The following is a 17,691-nucleotide window of genomic DNA, read 5'->3' on the forward strand; positions in this document are numbered from 1 at the left end:
AGTCATTGTAATTAGAAGTTATAATTGTTTATTATACTTGTTTATTCACTGTTCTGTGTTTTAAGAAAAATAAGTTTAAGAATGTATTTGTAAATAGTAATAATCTATATACATGTATAATTGTATTATAAGTAAAATGTGATTGTATTTTACCAAGTATTTGTCCACTAAAGCACAGCCATGACAGGTCACTTTATAAAGACTAAAGGTCAGTTTTACGTTATTGGATATAGTAACATGAATGCATGTATGCCATATCAATGGAAGTTCTGTAATCTTAGCCAGGCAATTGGCGGTCAATATACTAAAAATAATAAATATGTTTAAATGTATAATGTTATAAAATTTAGGGTATTTATACTAAACATTTTTAATTTCATGTTATAATTTATAGTCAATCTAGAAAAAAAAATTATATTTCCTAGTTTTTTTTAGTGATTACAAGGTCAGTAAAATTGATGGACCCCATATAGTTAGGATAGAGAAAATAACAGACAAAATATAAATATTTGCTGACTCAATATTTTCACAAACAAGTTTTTGATAAAAATATTTTGTAAAGAACCTAATTTTTTTGTGTTTGAAAGACTTGCAATCTTTATTGAAAGTTTACCAAATTTTGTGAAGTTAAATGTACTGCATTAAAAGTTATAAATATTCGTATATATTGTCATAAAAGGTGACTTGGTATGGCTGGGTGGTTAAGGTGCTCAAATTGTAATCTGAGGGTCATGAGTTTGAATTCCCATTGCGCCAAACATGCTCGCCCTTTCAGCTGTGGAGGGTATTATATGTGACAGTCAATCCCACTGTTCATTGGTAAAAGAGTAGCCCAAGAGCTGGCAGTGGGTGGTGATGATTAGCTGCCTTCTCTCTAGTCTTACATTTCTAAATTAGGGATGGCTAGTGCAGATAACCCTGTGTAGCTTTGTGCAAAATTCAAGAACAAATCGTCAGGAAAGGGCAAAAACATTATTTAGTTTCTGTGCTTTAAGCTGTACCCAAATTTTATCTGTCCTACTTTTGTTTAACAACTTTTTGTGTATACATATATGGTTATGGTAACTTATAAAAGTAAGGAAATACATAAAATGTATTTGAATTTTCAACTTTACTCCTGCCAGTAATTGTTGAAAGTAAAAAATTACAAGCTGTTGGTATGTTACAGTATTTTTTTTTTGCAACGTGATTTTGCGGCAATAAATTTCTTGAATGTTATTCTTGGTTGTGGTTTAACCCTGAAACTCCAAGGAATGTTTAATGTTATATTTCCAATTTTAATATTTTTATTTTTATCTCCCATATTTTAAATAAGGCAATTGACATTTTCAAGGCACTTACATTGTAATAATGAAAAATTGTTTTTCTTGAGGGAGAAGCTTATTTTCTGATGTTGGTAATTGTTTTTTCATTATTTGATGCATGGGTGTATTCTTTTTTCACATACGTAACTCATCAGATGTACAATAAAATATGTAAGGGTGCATATTAATTTAGCACAAAGTCTAAAATCTTTAATGAAATTCAGACAAAAATAGCTGGCTTTGAAATGCTGATTTTATTTAAGTAAAGTTTACTGTTCTATCTCATTGTTTATCTTACTAACTTTTGTTCTCAGAAATAGTTAATTTTCTGTTGTGTTTTTCAGCTGCTGAACTGTTTTCATCGTCAGAAACAACAACGTTCAGTAGCAATCATGCTATTAAATCTCTATGAACCTATTATATGGAGGTCTCTCAAAGTGAGTCTAATAAATTAAATTTCCTTACTTTAAAATTTGGTATACTTGAGATAACAGACATTTTATTTTATAAAAAGCATAGTAATAATGCTATTAGTTTAGGACATTAAATTTTTCTTTTTTTTACCTTTTAGCCTTTCTGTTTAAATAGCAAAAAGGATAGTGATAAATATAAATTTTGGCTGCATTTTGTTAGTGAAGTAAAAGTTTCATAAACTGCCAAACTTAATGAGAAGAGAAGATATTTTTTACATTATTTCTTTATTCTTTATAGTTAATTGTATGATGTTTTTAGCTGCATTTGAAAAAATGTCAGAGCAAATGCTGATGAGCTAATCTAAATATTATTTTAACATTGCCTTTTTGATTATTAAAGCTTTAGAAATATAGTCCAAACTTTCTCAACTGTTGGAAAAAAGGGTTTTTGAAAATAAACATCTGATAAAAAGGAACTGGGAAGAGACATGTTAGCTTCTAATAAGTGACTAGGGAGAAAATGCTACATTGTTGCTTGTTATTGACATTTGTTGTAATCAGTATGATTCGTGTTATAAATCAGAAGTAAATATATATATAACATTTCAGTTTGAAGTTATATTTTTTTTGGTAAAAACTACAAGGTGTACCATAAGTAAATATACTCACTAAACAAATTATTTATTTTGTCACGTGTATGGTACAAAATATCATGTGTAGCACTACAACCACTCAAAAGAGAATGAAGAAATTTTCTGTTTTTCACCAGACATTTTTTCTTTAGTAAGTTAAGTATTTAAAGTGTTTGCCTTTCTGATGTATACTTACTTCTCTTTCCTCATCTCTGCCATACCTTCAACACAATCAATCCTTTGCTGTAAGTCTGTAAGCCATTTGAGCCATCACCAAATGTGACCAGCAACAGGTTTTAAGAAACAAGAATTAAAAAATTGTAATAATAAATCAATTAGCTGAAAAATCCTTTGGCAAAATTACTTCAGACCAAGTCTGTATGTAAATCCAAGGAAATAGAATTACTCATTACTAATGGCATTAAAGTAAAACTAACTTTACTACTTACTTTATTTCCAATTCTTATCTTATAACTAATTATGTCATCCTAGTTCAGTTTCAATAATATTTCACTATGTTGTGCAGTATTAGTTAACTCTTACTACAGGCTTGGTCTTTAATCATTTTGTGCTTGTTATACTTTTCATACTATGATGTTTAATGTGGCATTCATATCTTCACAAAATTTTGCATATTAATAGTAAACATTACAAGACTCACACAAAAATATCAGATTTGTTAAATCAAGTTTTAAGAGTTATTAGTAATGATTTGCTCATGCATTTTCTTTTCAAATGTTAGTATCTAACAAGCAAAGTAATCTTAGTTTAGACTTAGAAAGTTTGAAGAATATTACTTCAGTGTTGAGATTCAGGCTCTGTAAATGTTTTGTATGTTAGGTAGCGAATGGTCATGTACGTGCAAATGCTGCTACAATATTTTTTGACGTTTTTCCCTTGGAGGATCCTGAAGCTAATGTTGAAGAAGCTGATGTTATGCTTCAAAAACAATTTGATGTCATCCATGTAAGTATTGTAGTTCAAGTGCTGTAACTTCTAAAGTAACCAGAAAAGGAAAAGGGTAGATAAAAATCAATTATTATGCCAGCTCTTAATGTGAAAAAATTATGAGATTTATTTCAGTTCACTTTTAGTAAACTTGGAGAAACTCTTGCAAACATATTTTCTCAAGATGTTTTTACTTGTCTAGTGACTGTGAAACTAATGTATTTTATGGTGAATGGACTGCTTGTTAATACTCGGGAGTACTAAGGCTCTGTATGATATTCTACCAGTGTTTTATTTGCATATTTCAAATATTTTGATTATATTTTAATTATGCTTGTTACAAGTTTCAACAACTGAATGAATGACACTTTTTCTGATGTAGTTTAATACTAAAATATTTATACCAAGTCGACTTGCAGATTTCTTCTGATGTATATATGCATAACAGTTTTCAACTTAACAAGGTATTATTAAGTATTTATATACATGTAGAAATTAAAATATATAATTTCCTATAACATATGAAAAGTTATTAGTTTATGCAAATTGATTATTAAAGCAAGTAACTACCCATAAATATGTAATTTTAATAGTTGAATGTTAAAAGGAGAAATTTACTAAAGAATGAAGCTGTATCTGATTTTAATATTGTTTGAAACTGTTTAACTGGTTTCAGTGAATAAAGTTTATTTTCGAAATTGTATTAAGAACTGCAACTGATATTGATAACTGATCAAAACCCTTTAATGCTTTTATAGGTTTTTAACATTTAATGGGAATCATTTCTCTCCGATGACTTCTTTATCTATATGGTAACAAATTCATATGGCCGTTATTTGTTATTTAAAAGTTTTTTTTTATTTTATTTTGTGTAGTAACTAACATGTGGGAATTATTTTAGGATCTTTTGGCTGATCCATTTCCATTAGTTCGTACCATTGCAAGCTATGGAGTTTGTGGAGTCCTTTGTCATCATTTTGAGATGATTCCTAATCAGGTACAATTGTTATTACAGTGGCTTCAAAAATAAGTAACTTTATTATGTTTTCTAAAGTTACACACAGAGTGAGTAAATTAAATAGCAGAAATATATATAAACTGCTCAAAAAAATTAAAGGAACAAGTTCGTTTTCTTATATAATCTATTTGTTTTCGAAATGTGATAGTATTTTTATTTTTTGAGGTAATTTGCCTCATTTTAGTTCCACATGTATCCATTTTTTTAATGTGTGATGAACTGTAAAACATGGAGAAATAAAATTTTTAAAAATGATCAATATCACCAAAACTGATATCCCATATGAAACAATACTTTAAACAGTTTACATGTGTTTATTCTAGAAATTTTTGAAACATTCAATATCCAGCTGTGACACTCCTCACACTAATTTGGCACACTTCAAATCTGTCTATCAATATTATCTTGGGGTATGGCAGCCCACTCATCTTCCAGGACCTGTCAATGTTTGTGTACATTCTGAGGAGTGTGTTGATGTTCACCAACACACCTCAATAACATATCTAAACAGTGTTCAATCAGATTTAAATCTGGAGATCTGGCGGGCCACTCAAAAGTTTCTATTCCTTCCTCGTCAAAAAAGTTTATACACAGTCTGGCAACATGGGCTTGCGTGTTAACCTGCATGAGAATGAACCCATCACTAACAGCACCAGTAAAAGGTCTCACAATGGGTTCCAGAATTTTGTCTCTATATCATGCTTTCAGAACACCTATGTCAAGCATGAGTAAGTCCAGGCAACCACCCAAGCATATGTCTGCCCAGACTATTACAAAACCTCCGCCGTAAGCGTCGACTTGTACAATGTTACAGGTGGAAAATCATTCTCCTCCGCGTTTCCTCACTCTTGCACGTCCATCATCATGAGAAACACAGTGAACTTGCTGTTCACAGCACGGTGGTCCATTGATGACGTTCCTAGTTCAGGTGCTGACGAGCAAACTCTGACGTGGCTGCACAGTGTTGCATTGTCAGAATAACGCCTTTTACAGACAATTGTGAATTGTTTGGGTTGACACACGGGCTCTAGTGGAATGCTGAAGGTCATTTAGCAGTGACTGAGCCGTAGCTAACCTGTTCTGCAGATGTAGTGGTCCTCTCTGGCTGTTGTGCAGCAATGATGGCCTTGACCTGGTCTCCTGCCATAAGGTTCGTCTCTTGATAGCGTCGCCTATGTGGTGTGTTACCAAGCATCATCAATCGACTTTGGGTCTGGCCATCCTGTAGCATCTGGACTGCCCTGGCCACCTCGTTCTCTGTTAGATAGCACCTGACTGCTTGGGTACACAAGATGAAGGTACGCACTGACAAAATGAGCCATGAAAGATCCATGTTGGTATTTGTTTCGAGAATTAATGAGGAATGCATAGCTTCATGTGACAGCCTTATATGGGGTACCTTGTGTTGTATTCATCTTGAGTGAGGTGAGTGTCATTTGAGCTGCTTCAAACTTTCCTCGCAAGCTTAAAACACACATGTAGATGGACGGATATGTTTTTCATACATAAATTTAGTTATGACAAAAATATACTGAAATATGTATTTGTTCCTTTATTTTTTGAGCATTTTAAATATATGCCCACACACATACTATTCCTCATAATTTAATATATAATTTATAGCTGAATGATCCACATTAAATTTTAACTTGTTCTGTTGTGATAACATTTTTCCATTCCTATAGTTAAAGCTTGAAAAACAGTTTTTTATGTTGGATCTTTAACACATTCACATTAAGAAATTGCAATTTTGTAATATTTTATGATAATAATAATTATCTTTAAACACATTTTGATCATTTTTTATATTTAAAGGTTTTGAAAACCTTTTCAGTTAAAGTAATCTAAGAACTTTATGTAAAATTGTATAAAATCCTTTAAAACATTAATTCTGAATTGTAACTGGAAATCAAAATACAAAAAAATAAAAGTATTAAAATAAAGTTGTTAAAGTATTCTGAGTTTGTTTGATTTAGTTGAGACTAGGAATCCTTAAATTCTAATGACAATGATGCACAACAATAAAATATTGATATTCCTGATTTAGAGAAATATATTTTTTTCAAATTCCACATATGGTTGCATTACTTACTTTCTAGGTTAGGAAGGTAAAATTAAAATAAAAGTAAATGAATTTCAAATTAAAATAAAGTTAAAATGTACATAACCAGTAGGTTGAAATAATGTGATACAATTATTGTATTTTCATATGGAATTTTAACTCTCTCAGATCAGGAAATGAAGTGCCTTTCTCAAAAGTTGAAACAAAATTGATCTGAGACAGGCAAAACTGCATTTACACTTCATATTCTTTCTGTTGCTAATAAATAAGAGAAAAGGGTATCAAAATATGGAAGTACCCATTATTTGTAACACTTGCAAAGTGTATCTAAGATTCAGTGTCAAAAAGGGTACATTGTAACTGTCCCTCGAAACAACAGATAAATTCCTTCACAGTCAGTCTACAGAAAGTAATATGTTAAGCTGAATTTTGCACACAACTGTAATTGGATTTAATATTTTCTAAAATTAAAAGTGAAAGAAAAATTTTGTAAATAAATGTTATATGAGAGTAAGATATGTAGTATTTGGATACTACAGTACAAAAAAATTAGCTTTTTCAGTCAGTTTATTAATTACTGGGGTCTGTTATCTTTTAGCATAATCAGGATAGATTTAATTTAATTGGATATTGTGAAGTTTGTTAAAAGTCTGTATTAAATATAATTAACCAGTTTGAAATTGTTTCATTTGTTGGATCTCTCCACTTAACACATTTTACCTATTCTGATGAGATTAATTCATGTCAAAAGTGTTTTTTTTTTCAATTAATTATTTATCCAGTATTTTGTTTTATAGGTAATTCAAGCATTTTTAAAGAAACTGGTAGAAGACTTGGCACATGATGTGACTTCTGCTGAAGTGAGGAGTTCTGTATTCAAGGTCAGTAATCATTTCCAAGTCAAATCTGAGACCATTAACTCACATGTTCTGATGTTTTGTGATTCTTGAATCATTCCAAGTGAACCTGAATGTTCTACCTTATCAATTTAGTTACTCTGACTTGATCTTTATCTCTGTCATTGCATTATAAGGCTATATACTTGTAAATTGTATGGAATTGTGAAAGTATTTAAATATAAAGAAAGAAGAAAATTACTAAAATTGTCAATACATAGTTATCACTTTCATCAACGGTACTAAGGAAAAGTATTTATACATATAGGAAATTACACATATTAGATGATTTTGCTAAATGACTTTTCCAAGCCTATTCTCTTGGCTGTAATTTCAATAGATATGAAATAGTGACAGTGGAAATCTATTTATGAATATCATGAAGTAGACAGCAAAGCATTTTGGTACCATAAGGTGAGGCAGTGGTAAGTCTCTGGATTTACAATACTAAAATCAGAAAGTTTTATTCTTCTTGGTGGTTGCAGCAAATAGCCTGATGTGGCTTTGGTATAAGGAAATATACACTACTTTAAGAGAGTGGTGAGTCTTGTTATTGTTGTTTCACTTTAGCTAGCTTTTTATTTTCAACATCTCTATTTATTACACTTTTGGATTAATTCATATATATTTTTTATTCTGCAATTTGAAAGTTGTTATTGATATTAGTGAAGAGATGTTTACAGAAAAGTGTTTGAAAATTAGTATAATTTTTCACTAAATTGGAAGCTTGACAAGATATGGTGGGGCCTGACAAAGGTGTTCTTATGCCTTATAGAAGTATGTCACTTACAAAACATGTACATACCTCTTGTACTTAGATTTGTTTTACAAATCATCTAAAAGAGGAATAATATTAAACATTCTCCTTATTATCATTTGATGGTACTCGTTTATTGTGCCTACATTTTACCTAAAGAATAACTGAATGTACATGTGCTAATGTAATTATGAAATTCAATACACTACACTACATCTTTTGATGATGATCTCTGTGCTTATAGCTGTTGGAAAGTTTAACAGATTTTTACAGACAACTTCACATCTATATAGAAATTCTTTTCTATATGGCTGTGATAGTCATAATGTTTAGTTCAGTAGTTAGCTCTTTTGAATACTTGTGTATCAGAACATAAAGTTCCATCCAGTATTTTTCAGGTAGTGTCTGATACATTATTAAATTAAACATATTTATATTGATTTTAGTTTCTGCCAGTTCAGACACTGAATAGCTTTCATGGAGGTTTGTAGCAGTCTTTATGAAGAAATATTGTTCCTGCTTATTTAAAGCATTTTTTGCTTTCATATAGTAAAATGCACATGCTTTTGGATATGTGCTTAACCTGACAAATATAGAAATTTTAGTTTATTTAAACACAGGCTTCCACTTGTTCAGCAGTAAGTCTGCAAATTTATGATACTAAAATCTGGTTTTTATACCTGTGGTGGCAGAGCACAGGTAACATATTGTGTAGCTTTGTGCTTAACAACAACAAAATAATTATAGAATTATTAGTTTTTATTACAAAGGTGTGTGATGTGAGATGGTAACTTTGATCCTTTGACATAAGTATTTATTTGTATTATTTTCAGTTATGTAAATACCTGTATGGAAATTTTTTCAAAATGTTGACTATTGTAATGGTGATTTTTATTATGACTTATATTTTTAATGTGGTTTGATTTAGGGTTTTAGCCTTTTAATGGAGAATCCTTTGACCCATCCAACTATGAAGGTCATCTTGCCAAAACTTCAAGATACTTTGTTTGACATATCTGATAAAGTTCGGGTTGCTTTTTGTGATCTCTTGTTGAAAGTCAAGGGGTTAAGGAGCATAAAGGTTGGTTTTTATTAACTGTTATTTTTCCTGTATCAAATCAACATCTTATTATAGTTTTCATGATACCTGTAATTTTTAAATAAAACTATGTTCCTGAGATGTGAACAATGAATATAATGAATTTATGGTATAAGCCAAGATCAGTCCTTTTGATCATTTAATGATATTTGAATGTATCTTTTATGAAAAATATTTTATGTTTTTTGCTTTTTTGTATTATGTGAACATCTTTTATTATATTTTTTTGAGAACAAAATAGCATATGATAATGGAAAACATAAAATTGGTAGTGGATTTAACTTTAATTAACTCTTTTGCAGTGGGTCATTGGTCACATTCCATGCCATTGCATTTGTTAAAAAGTAAATATTAAAAAACACACCTAAATACAGGTATTAGTGAGTCATGTGATATGTTGAATGCAGCACTGTTCAAAATTAGATGTTAGTCGTGTCAAAATACCAAGTCTATAGTTTATGTACAAATTAGGGAACTTGAATTACTAATATTAACCAGCTAGAATATAAAATAAGAACTAAATATCTTTTTATTTTGCTAAGATATGGCATATTTATTGAAAGAAACAGGGCTTAGAACGTCATCCTGTTGATTTTCTCAGCCATTTATATATGTCAAAAAGCTGCCACATTTTTTTGAACCAAGATTTCAAGAAGGTAGATTGTGTGTTTAGCCTGCTTGAAGTTTTATATTTTTAAAAACTAAATACCTCTTTGTTACTATGCTTAATCAATTTGGCAGGATTCTATGGTAGCATAGTATAGTTATTTCTTATATTTTGGCTATACAACTGTATAAATATAGCCTTAAAAATTTGATATCCTCCATGTGTGAAATTTTAAAAGGATTGCATAGCAACCTGTGTCTAGCAGCAACCAAATTCAGATGTTGTAATGATAAGAGATAATTGTTTGCTTTATGTTTTGATTTATTGTTCTGTATTTTAATCAAAACAAGTTTAATTTATTTCTAAATAGTAATAATTTATATACACATATATAATGTATGATAATTGAAATGTGACTGTGTGTTACAAAATACTAGTCCACTAAAACCACAGGCAAGACAGGGAACTATAAAGGTCAGTTTTATACTGTTGGATACGTAACATGAGTGGATGTGCATCTTGTTAATGCAAGTTATGTAATGTTAGCTAGGCATGACTGGAAGGTCAATATAATACAAAATAAGATATAATTATATAGCATTATGAGACTTATGCTACTTGGACTAAACATTTATATTTTTGTATTGTATGTAGTTATTCTTACACAAAACAAAGTATAATTTATATTTCCTTTTTTCTTATGATGGGTAAAAAGGTTGATCAAGTGACAGACCCCACATAGTTAGAGTATATAAATTATTATAAAATATAAAGTCTTACTGAAAAGAAACATTCAGGAGATTTTAGTGATTACGCAAATAATATTTGAGATTTTTGGGGTGAAGAATAGTTTTTCAATCATGACATGAAATCACTTTGCACTGAGAATAGTAATGAAACAGACTATATTTTCACAAACAAATCTCTAGTAAAAGTATTTCATTAAAATTTAATTTTTATTCAAAATACTTGTAATTTTACTAAAAGTTTACCAAATTTTGTGAAGATGCACATACTGTATTAAAAGTTATAGTGCAAATACTTAACTAGTAAATGTCTAGATAAACTTGTGTATATTATACCAAGCCTATCACAAAAGGGTTAATTTGTTTCTGGGAATGTTTTTTTGTGTGGATATTTTGGCCATCTTTAAGGTAAAAGATAAAAAAAGGGCATACATCAATAAAAATTTAAGACTAAAAATGTTTATAGCTTTAGTTTTTAACATTATTTATAGATGAATGACATTCTCTAAATTTTGACATCATTTTCAAGTTGAAGACTGTGATAAGTCATTTTCAATCATTGTTGTGGTTTCATTCATATTTACATTTATTGAAAAGAAATATTAGAAGCTGTAAAAACATAATACAACAATTTCAGGCCCATGAATAAAAGACTTTCTTCAATTAAGCATTCAAAAGGGAAATGTTTTTTTGGAATTCATTGACTTAGTAGCTCAGACGAGCATGATTCATTGTTTCATAGAAAGCATGGTGTAAATACTTCTTTGACGTACTAGCCTCAGGCTCAATTTATTGTATTATAATGTCTCAATAAGTACACATTGCAAATATATACATATCCATATTCATTCCAATGAATTTTTCCACATTATTAGACAAATAACATTTAATGTATTACAGATATGTGTGTGTGTGTGTATGTGTGTAGATATTTATATCATTATATTTTGGAATGACTTCTGTCAGTGCTTTACAGAACTAAACTTAATTTACAAAGTGATATGATTTAATTCAGAATATATGGAAATGTAAAATCTCTGGACAGATACTCAATTACAATCAAGACAAAACAGCCACATGGTGCTTCATCATTTAGAACATCTCTTTTTCTTCAGTCATATATAGGAAAAAAACTGTAGAGTTTCATAGGGCAATCTGAGTAATTTCACCCAAGTGTAGGAGTTTTATCTATTCAGTTATAATTTTTCTATGTAAGGTTACACTTAATTTTATTATACTTTAGCCATGGTTTGAATTTTTTTTTACTTTGCTTTGTGTTCATAGTGTTACATGTTATAATTTATTTCAGATGAGTGTTTGATTTATTATGTACCTTCACATATTATGGTTTCAAATAGCTGGAAATGTTAACTTAGAACTTGTTTGAATTTCATTATATATATCAAATTTATGATATTTGTTAACAAGATTGATACACATAAGTGTCTTTCTTAACATAAATACATTTTAATATCCAAACAACAATACAATTTATAATAATAGTTATTACAAATATTGGCTTATATACAAGAGTTTTACAAGCATACAGGCTATACTGAGTCTCCAGTCTGGTCTGGAACTGAATCTTTTCTTGATGTTCACAGAGAGTGAATTCATTTTATGTTGATAAACAGATATCTTCTCTTGATGTCTAGCTAGCTTGAAGAATGCAGTCTTTTTTCACCAATACAGTGTCTAATATCCTCATATAAAGACTAACATCCAAAGTTAAAAGTTAAATCGTTTGCAATGTTTGAAATCTATAAATGTTCCAGGTCAAATACCTAGTTTTCTGATTAATACGTGTTTATCGCAAATACAGCTTCCAAGGCTTATAGTATACTGACTGTAGCAATGAAACAACAATCTTCCATTACTGTCTTTTGGCACCTTGTGATGGCTTGCTTTTATGCACTCATTAATTGAGATTCTCAAATTCAACAATATTCAAATATATTTTAGTGTTATCATCAAATGTGTATTGTTGATTCTTACTCTCAAGAATCTATAAGTTTTAGAGAATAGGTGGGACTTGCAAAACACTTATCCAATTGTATACATCACATGCATCAAACTAAAACAAATGCAGATATTAAAATAAATGTGTAACAGTAAATCCATTACAAGTTTTGTAATATTGTCCAATCAAACTCAACAAAGAATTTTGAAGATAATACTGCTGTCATTTACTGAGCTTGACGAGCCTTGTTGTGTTTAGTCTGTGTTATCAGTTAATTCTTTCTTTTTGTTTTTTTCCTTAGAACTGTTCCATTTTCAGGTGCATTAAACATTGTTTTAAATTAAGGAATTTTCAACTCGTAATCCTCAAACATAGGATCAGACAGTAACAAATAATACTCATTTTAAAAGAATTTAATAGGATGAAACCTTTATATAATTTTTGAGAAAACAATATTGTATGTGCATAACTAGACATGGTGCCATTATCTCAATTTTTCAGTTTTGGCATGTTGTTCCTGTGGACTACATTCTTGCTTCTATGGAAACGAGCAGTTTATCTGTTGCACGTCGCTTGGTAAAGTTAGTACAGTACAGTTTTTTGCCAGAAAACAGACCAGGTCTTGTTCAGTTAGAAAGATGTGTGACCCTCATTGAGAGCAACCGTAATGCTTCTCGTGTGTTTTTTCAATGCTTGAATGAACAGCTTGGTATAGAAACAATTGGTAAGCATATTTATTGTGTGCAATAATGTTTTCAATTAGAAAGACGTGTGACCCTCATTGGGAGCAACAGTAATGCTTCTCGTGTTTTTTTTAATATCTGAATAAGCAGCTTGGTCTAGAAACAATTTATTGTGTGCAATAATGTTTTTGTTTTTAAAAGCTTTATTAAGGCTATAGAGTTAGAATTATATTGTGATCAGCTAATAAAGTCTTAAAAAATCTTACTTTGGTTTTCCTGCAAATATTTTCTTTTTCTATCTTTTTCTAATAATAGCTTACTAAGGAAGAATCAAATCTTTTTCTAAGAATGCCTTTAAAATTCTTCTTTTGAAGTCATATTAATACCAGACTTGTGAATGTTAGATACAATCAGTATCATCTCTTAGTATTTTTAAGAACTTAAGGGTATATAGGAATAATCTTATTTTTGTTTGTTTGAATTGATATAAGTAAAATACTTCCTTTTGATACGTTATTTGTGTAGAGAAATGTATGAGACAGATCTTTATCTAACAATGTTGTATTATCTTATCATTCTAACAGATTATAATTGTAAAATGAGATTTAATGAGTGATCACTTTCATTAATATACAATTTTTATTATTTCAGTTGACTTTATGTTGCTGGTAAATAAAGCTTTGTATGCTTATGTCAAAAGAAAAACAAAAACCATTCCAAATGATTCATCAGAATTGAGTATAGAAGGCAACACATTATACACAGAAAATAAGGAAAACCATGATGATGTTCTTCAAAACTGTGATTCACTACATGGCAGTAAAAATGAAGATGAATTTCCCTTTGATGATCCAGAGATTGTTTGTGGATTTATAGATGCAATATGCATTTTATGGCATGGAACAGGAAGCAAATTACAACAAGTAATTACTGTTTTTTTAAATATATGAGGAGAAGTTTGGATATATCATTATTTTGTTGAATTTACAGTTAAAAAAAGGGAATGTAATCTATCAATCACACAAGTTTTTTTTAAATAAATGGTCTTAAAAATATCTAATCTTTTAAATTTGTATAATCAAAGATGTCAGGTTTTGCTTAAGATTTAGCATATCAGTAAAGACATACATTGTTTCAGAAATGAGCCTTGTTTATTGTTAGTGTAAATTGATTTTTTTAGGCACAACCTGACTTATCAGTAATTATTATAAAACTTAAATAACACCTATGTACGTGTTACCCAGTGTACTTGATGAAACACCAGGTATATAATTTCAAAAACAACAACAATGTTGTGTATGCTAAGTTACATTGAAGTAGTTATAATGTATGATAAATATTGAATTATCTCATGGGAAAAGAAGTTATTAGGTAAGGCAGACTGAAATGTTTTTTTATTAGCTTGTAAAATACCTTGATTAAAGTAATCATTAACTAAGTTTGTTTCTTGAAGGAATTAACTTTTTTTTATAAGTATTGTTTACAAAAACTTCAGTTAAAATAATTAATTTTTGGTTAAAAACGTGGTATAACATCTGTTCCTAGTATGGAATGGAGCAGCTTGTCTGTGTGAATACTTGTTACTTATAAAATGCAAAGCATAAAAAAACAGATGAGCTACATTTTGTTAAAATTCTCAGAGAGCAAACCTTTGATTTTCAAGGGTTACTTAACCATGACTTGTCACAAGCATATACAGGTTTTAATTTCTGCATTTCATCTCTAGTCTTATGTTATTACAATTTATACATAAACTGCTATAAATTATGCAATGAATACAAGAAATTTTGACAGACACGTAGACACATTTGATGTGTAAGTCAACTGCAACATTTAATGCACACTTGTGAATTAATAAAGACTACAGAAACCATGCCTTTATGTGTGTGTGTGTGTGTATGTATATATATATATTTACATGTACTTTTGACTATGAGGTGTTGATTTTACAGATTAAAAAATGTGACCTTAATGTTGGCTATAAAACCTTAAATATTTGGTTGACATTTACATATTTAAAATTTAGGAAGTACAATATTAATGAAGTGGAAGGCTACTAAGCACATTTTTAACTTTAAAATTAATTAATTTGATAAAATCTTAACTTGTATAATTGCATGGAGACTTGATTGTTTTAAAACTTTGAAACTGGAAAACTTGTGTCCAGCTTAAGAACTTTTTTTAAAATTTCTATTTAACCTAAATTGTTGTGAAAGTAAGTTGTTTAGTTACTTAAAAAAATGGCAAACTATCTGGACAAAGCTTCCAGTCACACCTCAAAATCAGCAGCTAATTCAGAGATAAACTGTAATCAGAGCAGTCCTGTAACATTTTTCACTGCAAATTTTTGAGTTTTTGAACATTTGTTTTTTTTAAGTGTATATCTTTGAAAGTCATACATCTAAAATTTTAGTATTGTTTCTGATTAGTGCAACAACATCAAGAGCTGTTTTGTAAATAACCCTGATATCATGGAAAGAATGCTGCAGGGCCATAGTTAAGAAACATTGGAAACAGATGGAATGTGATTGCTAGGGAAATACAGTATTCAGTTTTAACATGTTATAATTAAACCTCATTTATCAGAACATTGGAATGATTTTTCACAATTTTCTGTTTGCTAGTAAGAATCCTGTTGTATTAGATATGCCCTTTATTGTGTTGCATAGTTTAGAAATATTCTGAAATTAACTTTTACATGTATAAAATATGCTTTCTTTGTCTTCTGTGAAATGATTTTTGTAGTTCTCTGGCTCTTTTAGCAAGTTTTTTTTTTCTTTATTAGACACTTTGATTTTTATATATTGTTAATTGCAATAAATGAATTGCATCATTATTTGTAATGCACCTGTATCATCAGAAATAATTTTATAATCTGCAATTCTTGTGATTCTTTCACTAGTGTAAGGAGATAAGACAGTTTTTGGCTGATTACATTCCATTGTTAAAGTGAATATATCTTTGAAGCTTTGTATTTCTAATATTAAGATGCTTCTGCTTTTTTTAGATTATTGGTTCAAGTATTCTGGGTATACTGTAAACCTACATTTTCTGAGGTTGCAATTATGAAGACTAACTGATATACTATTAATTACTATAGAAAGTTGACTTTATAAGTATGGTATTATAAATTAAATTGAAAGTGATGAAAATACCATCCGAAATAATGTAAACTTTATAAAATGATGCACTTTACTATTTCTAAAACATTTCCACTATAATCATATAAATTTTCATTGGGTGTACTTTTTTGACATTGTTCTGTCTGTGTTGGTGAGATCAGATACTACATGAAACAAATTTTTGGCTGCTTTTAGTTCGTTTTTTATATTCTCCAAGCACATTTCATGTTTCATTATATTTTTTGATTAATAAACATCTCAGACTTTCGGAGGAGGTAAATTTTGAGATTTTAAAATAATTCAGTTCATATTTATGTTAACTTTTTAATAAATATCAATTTTTGCAACAGAATTTGACTTAATTTTGTTTTTATTTGGAAAAAAATATTAAAAGATATTCCAATTTAAATGTGTAAAGTCTTTTAGTACTATGTCAGGTATACATGTCTGTTTTAAACTAAAATCATGTTTTAGATAATGAACATTTTTATTCAATTTCAATCATTTTTGATATAGGCTGCTTACTCAGAGAAGTTAAAACAGTTAGTGAAAGCCTTCACAGCAAGTGTAACCATTTTCCTTGTGTTCTTTAAGGTGAGTCTGCTTTAACAGCTTTAATTAACATATAGTTTAAATTGCAGTAATGAGGATTTAAACCAGGCTGATTTTTGTTGAACAAAATCTTTCATCAACTATATTTATATTGAGGCTTAACTGTATAATGTAATGTATGAGCTGAATTCTTTAATTACTGTTTTTTTTTCTTGTAGGATGGTCAAGTGTGGGACTCTTTAGTGTATTTGACAAGTTTTTTACCACCCTCTTCAGTCCCAACATTTGCAGGTTGTTGTATGTCTCGTCTTCGCTCGTTGGCTGAAGATTCAGAACCTAAATCATACCATACTATTCTTGAAAGTCTTTGTAATCATGGACGAGGTTCTGATGTGCTAGAGCTTGTATCAGAGTGGTTAACTTTTGGCCTGAATCGTGATATATCAAGAAAGAAGGTAATAAGTTGGCTTGCATTTTTATGGTGTGTGTCTGAAGCCTTTTTAAAATTTGTTATGTCACCAATAGATGTGTTTAAACTATAATGTTGTGGTGGGTCATATGTGACCTATTGTTAGCAAGCCAATTGTGAATTGAAAGGTTCAAGATTTGAGCTACAAAGTGCCTACTGGAAGTTCTATTCATTTTCAGCTTTAGCAAATTTTTACTGTGATGTTTAATTCTGTTAAAACAGTATCTACCTAGTTTGACCCTATAAATTATCTTATGTATAGTATAAGGTGGTATCTAGGTTGAAATTACAAAATACTAAATTTGATGCTATGAAAGAAAAGGATGAAAAGTATATTAAAAATGAAATTAAAATTAGAAAAAAACTGTAACTTCCATAATTTCTATTGTTAAACAGACTAACTTCTGTAAAGATTTTAGTTCT

General features: G+C 29.5%; 1 protein-coding gene across 3 annotated transcripts in view; it reads left to right on the forward strand.

Moving 5' to 3' along the window:
• LOC143237811 (condensin-2 complex subunit G2-like) overlaps positions 1-17,691 on the forward strand; it is a 97,665-nt gene that overhangs the window by 48,184 nt on the left and 31,790 nt on the right. For all 3 annotated transcript variants that reach the window (XR_013020279.1, XM_076477428.1, XM_076477429.1), the window contains exons 10-18: positions 1,649-1,741; positions 3,190-3,315; positions 4,199-4,294; positions 7,175-7,258; positions 8,959-9,111; positions 12,944-13,166; positions 13,777-14,048; positions 16,764-16,841; positions 17,018-17,254. Coding sequence is in view for 2 of the 3 variants with exons in the window: in XM_076477428.1 (XP_076333543.1) it covers positions 1,649-1,741; positions 3,190-3,315; positions 4,199-4,294; positions 7,175-7,258; positions 8,959-9,111; positions 12,944-13,166; positions 13,777-14,048; positions 16,764-16,841; positions 17,018-17,254 (1,362 nt within the window). In the remaining variant the exon portion in view is untranslated. The remainder of the gene's footprint in view (positions 1-1,648; positions 1,742-3,189; positions 3,316-4,198; positions 4,295-7,174; positions 7,259-8,958; positions 9,112-12,943; positions 13,167-13,776; positions 14,049-16,763; positions 16,842-17,017; positions 17,255-17,691) is intronic.

The sequence above is a fragment of the Tachypleus tridentatus genome, chromosome 13, assembly GCF_004210375.1.
Source record: "Tachypleus tridentatus isolate NWPU-2018 chromosome 13, ASM421037v1, whole genome shotgun sequence".
Taxonomy (NCBI): Eukaryota; Metazoa; Arthropoda; class Merostomata; order Xiphosura; family Limulidae; genus Tachypleus; species Tachypleus tridentatus.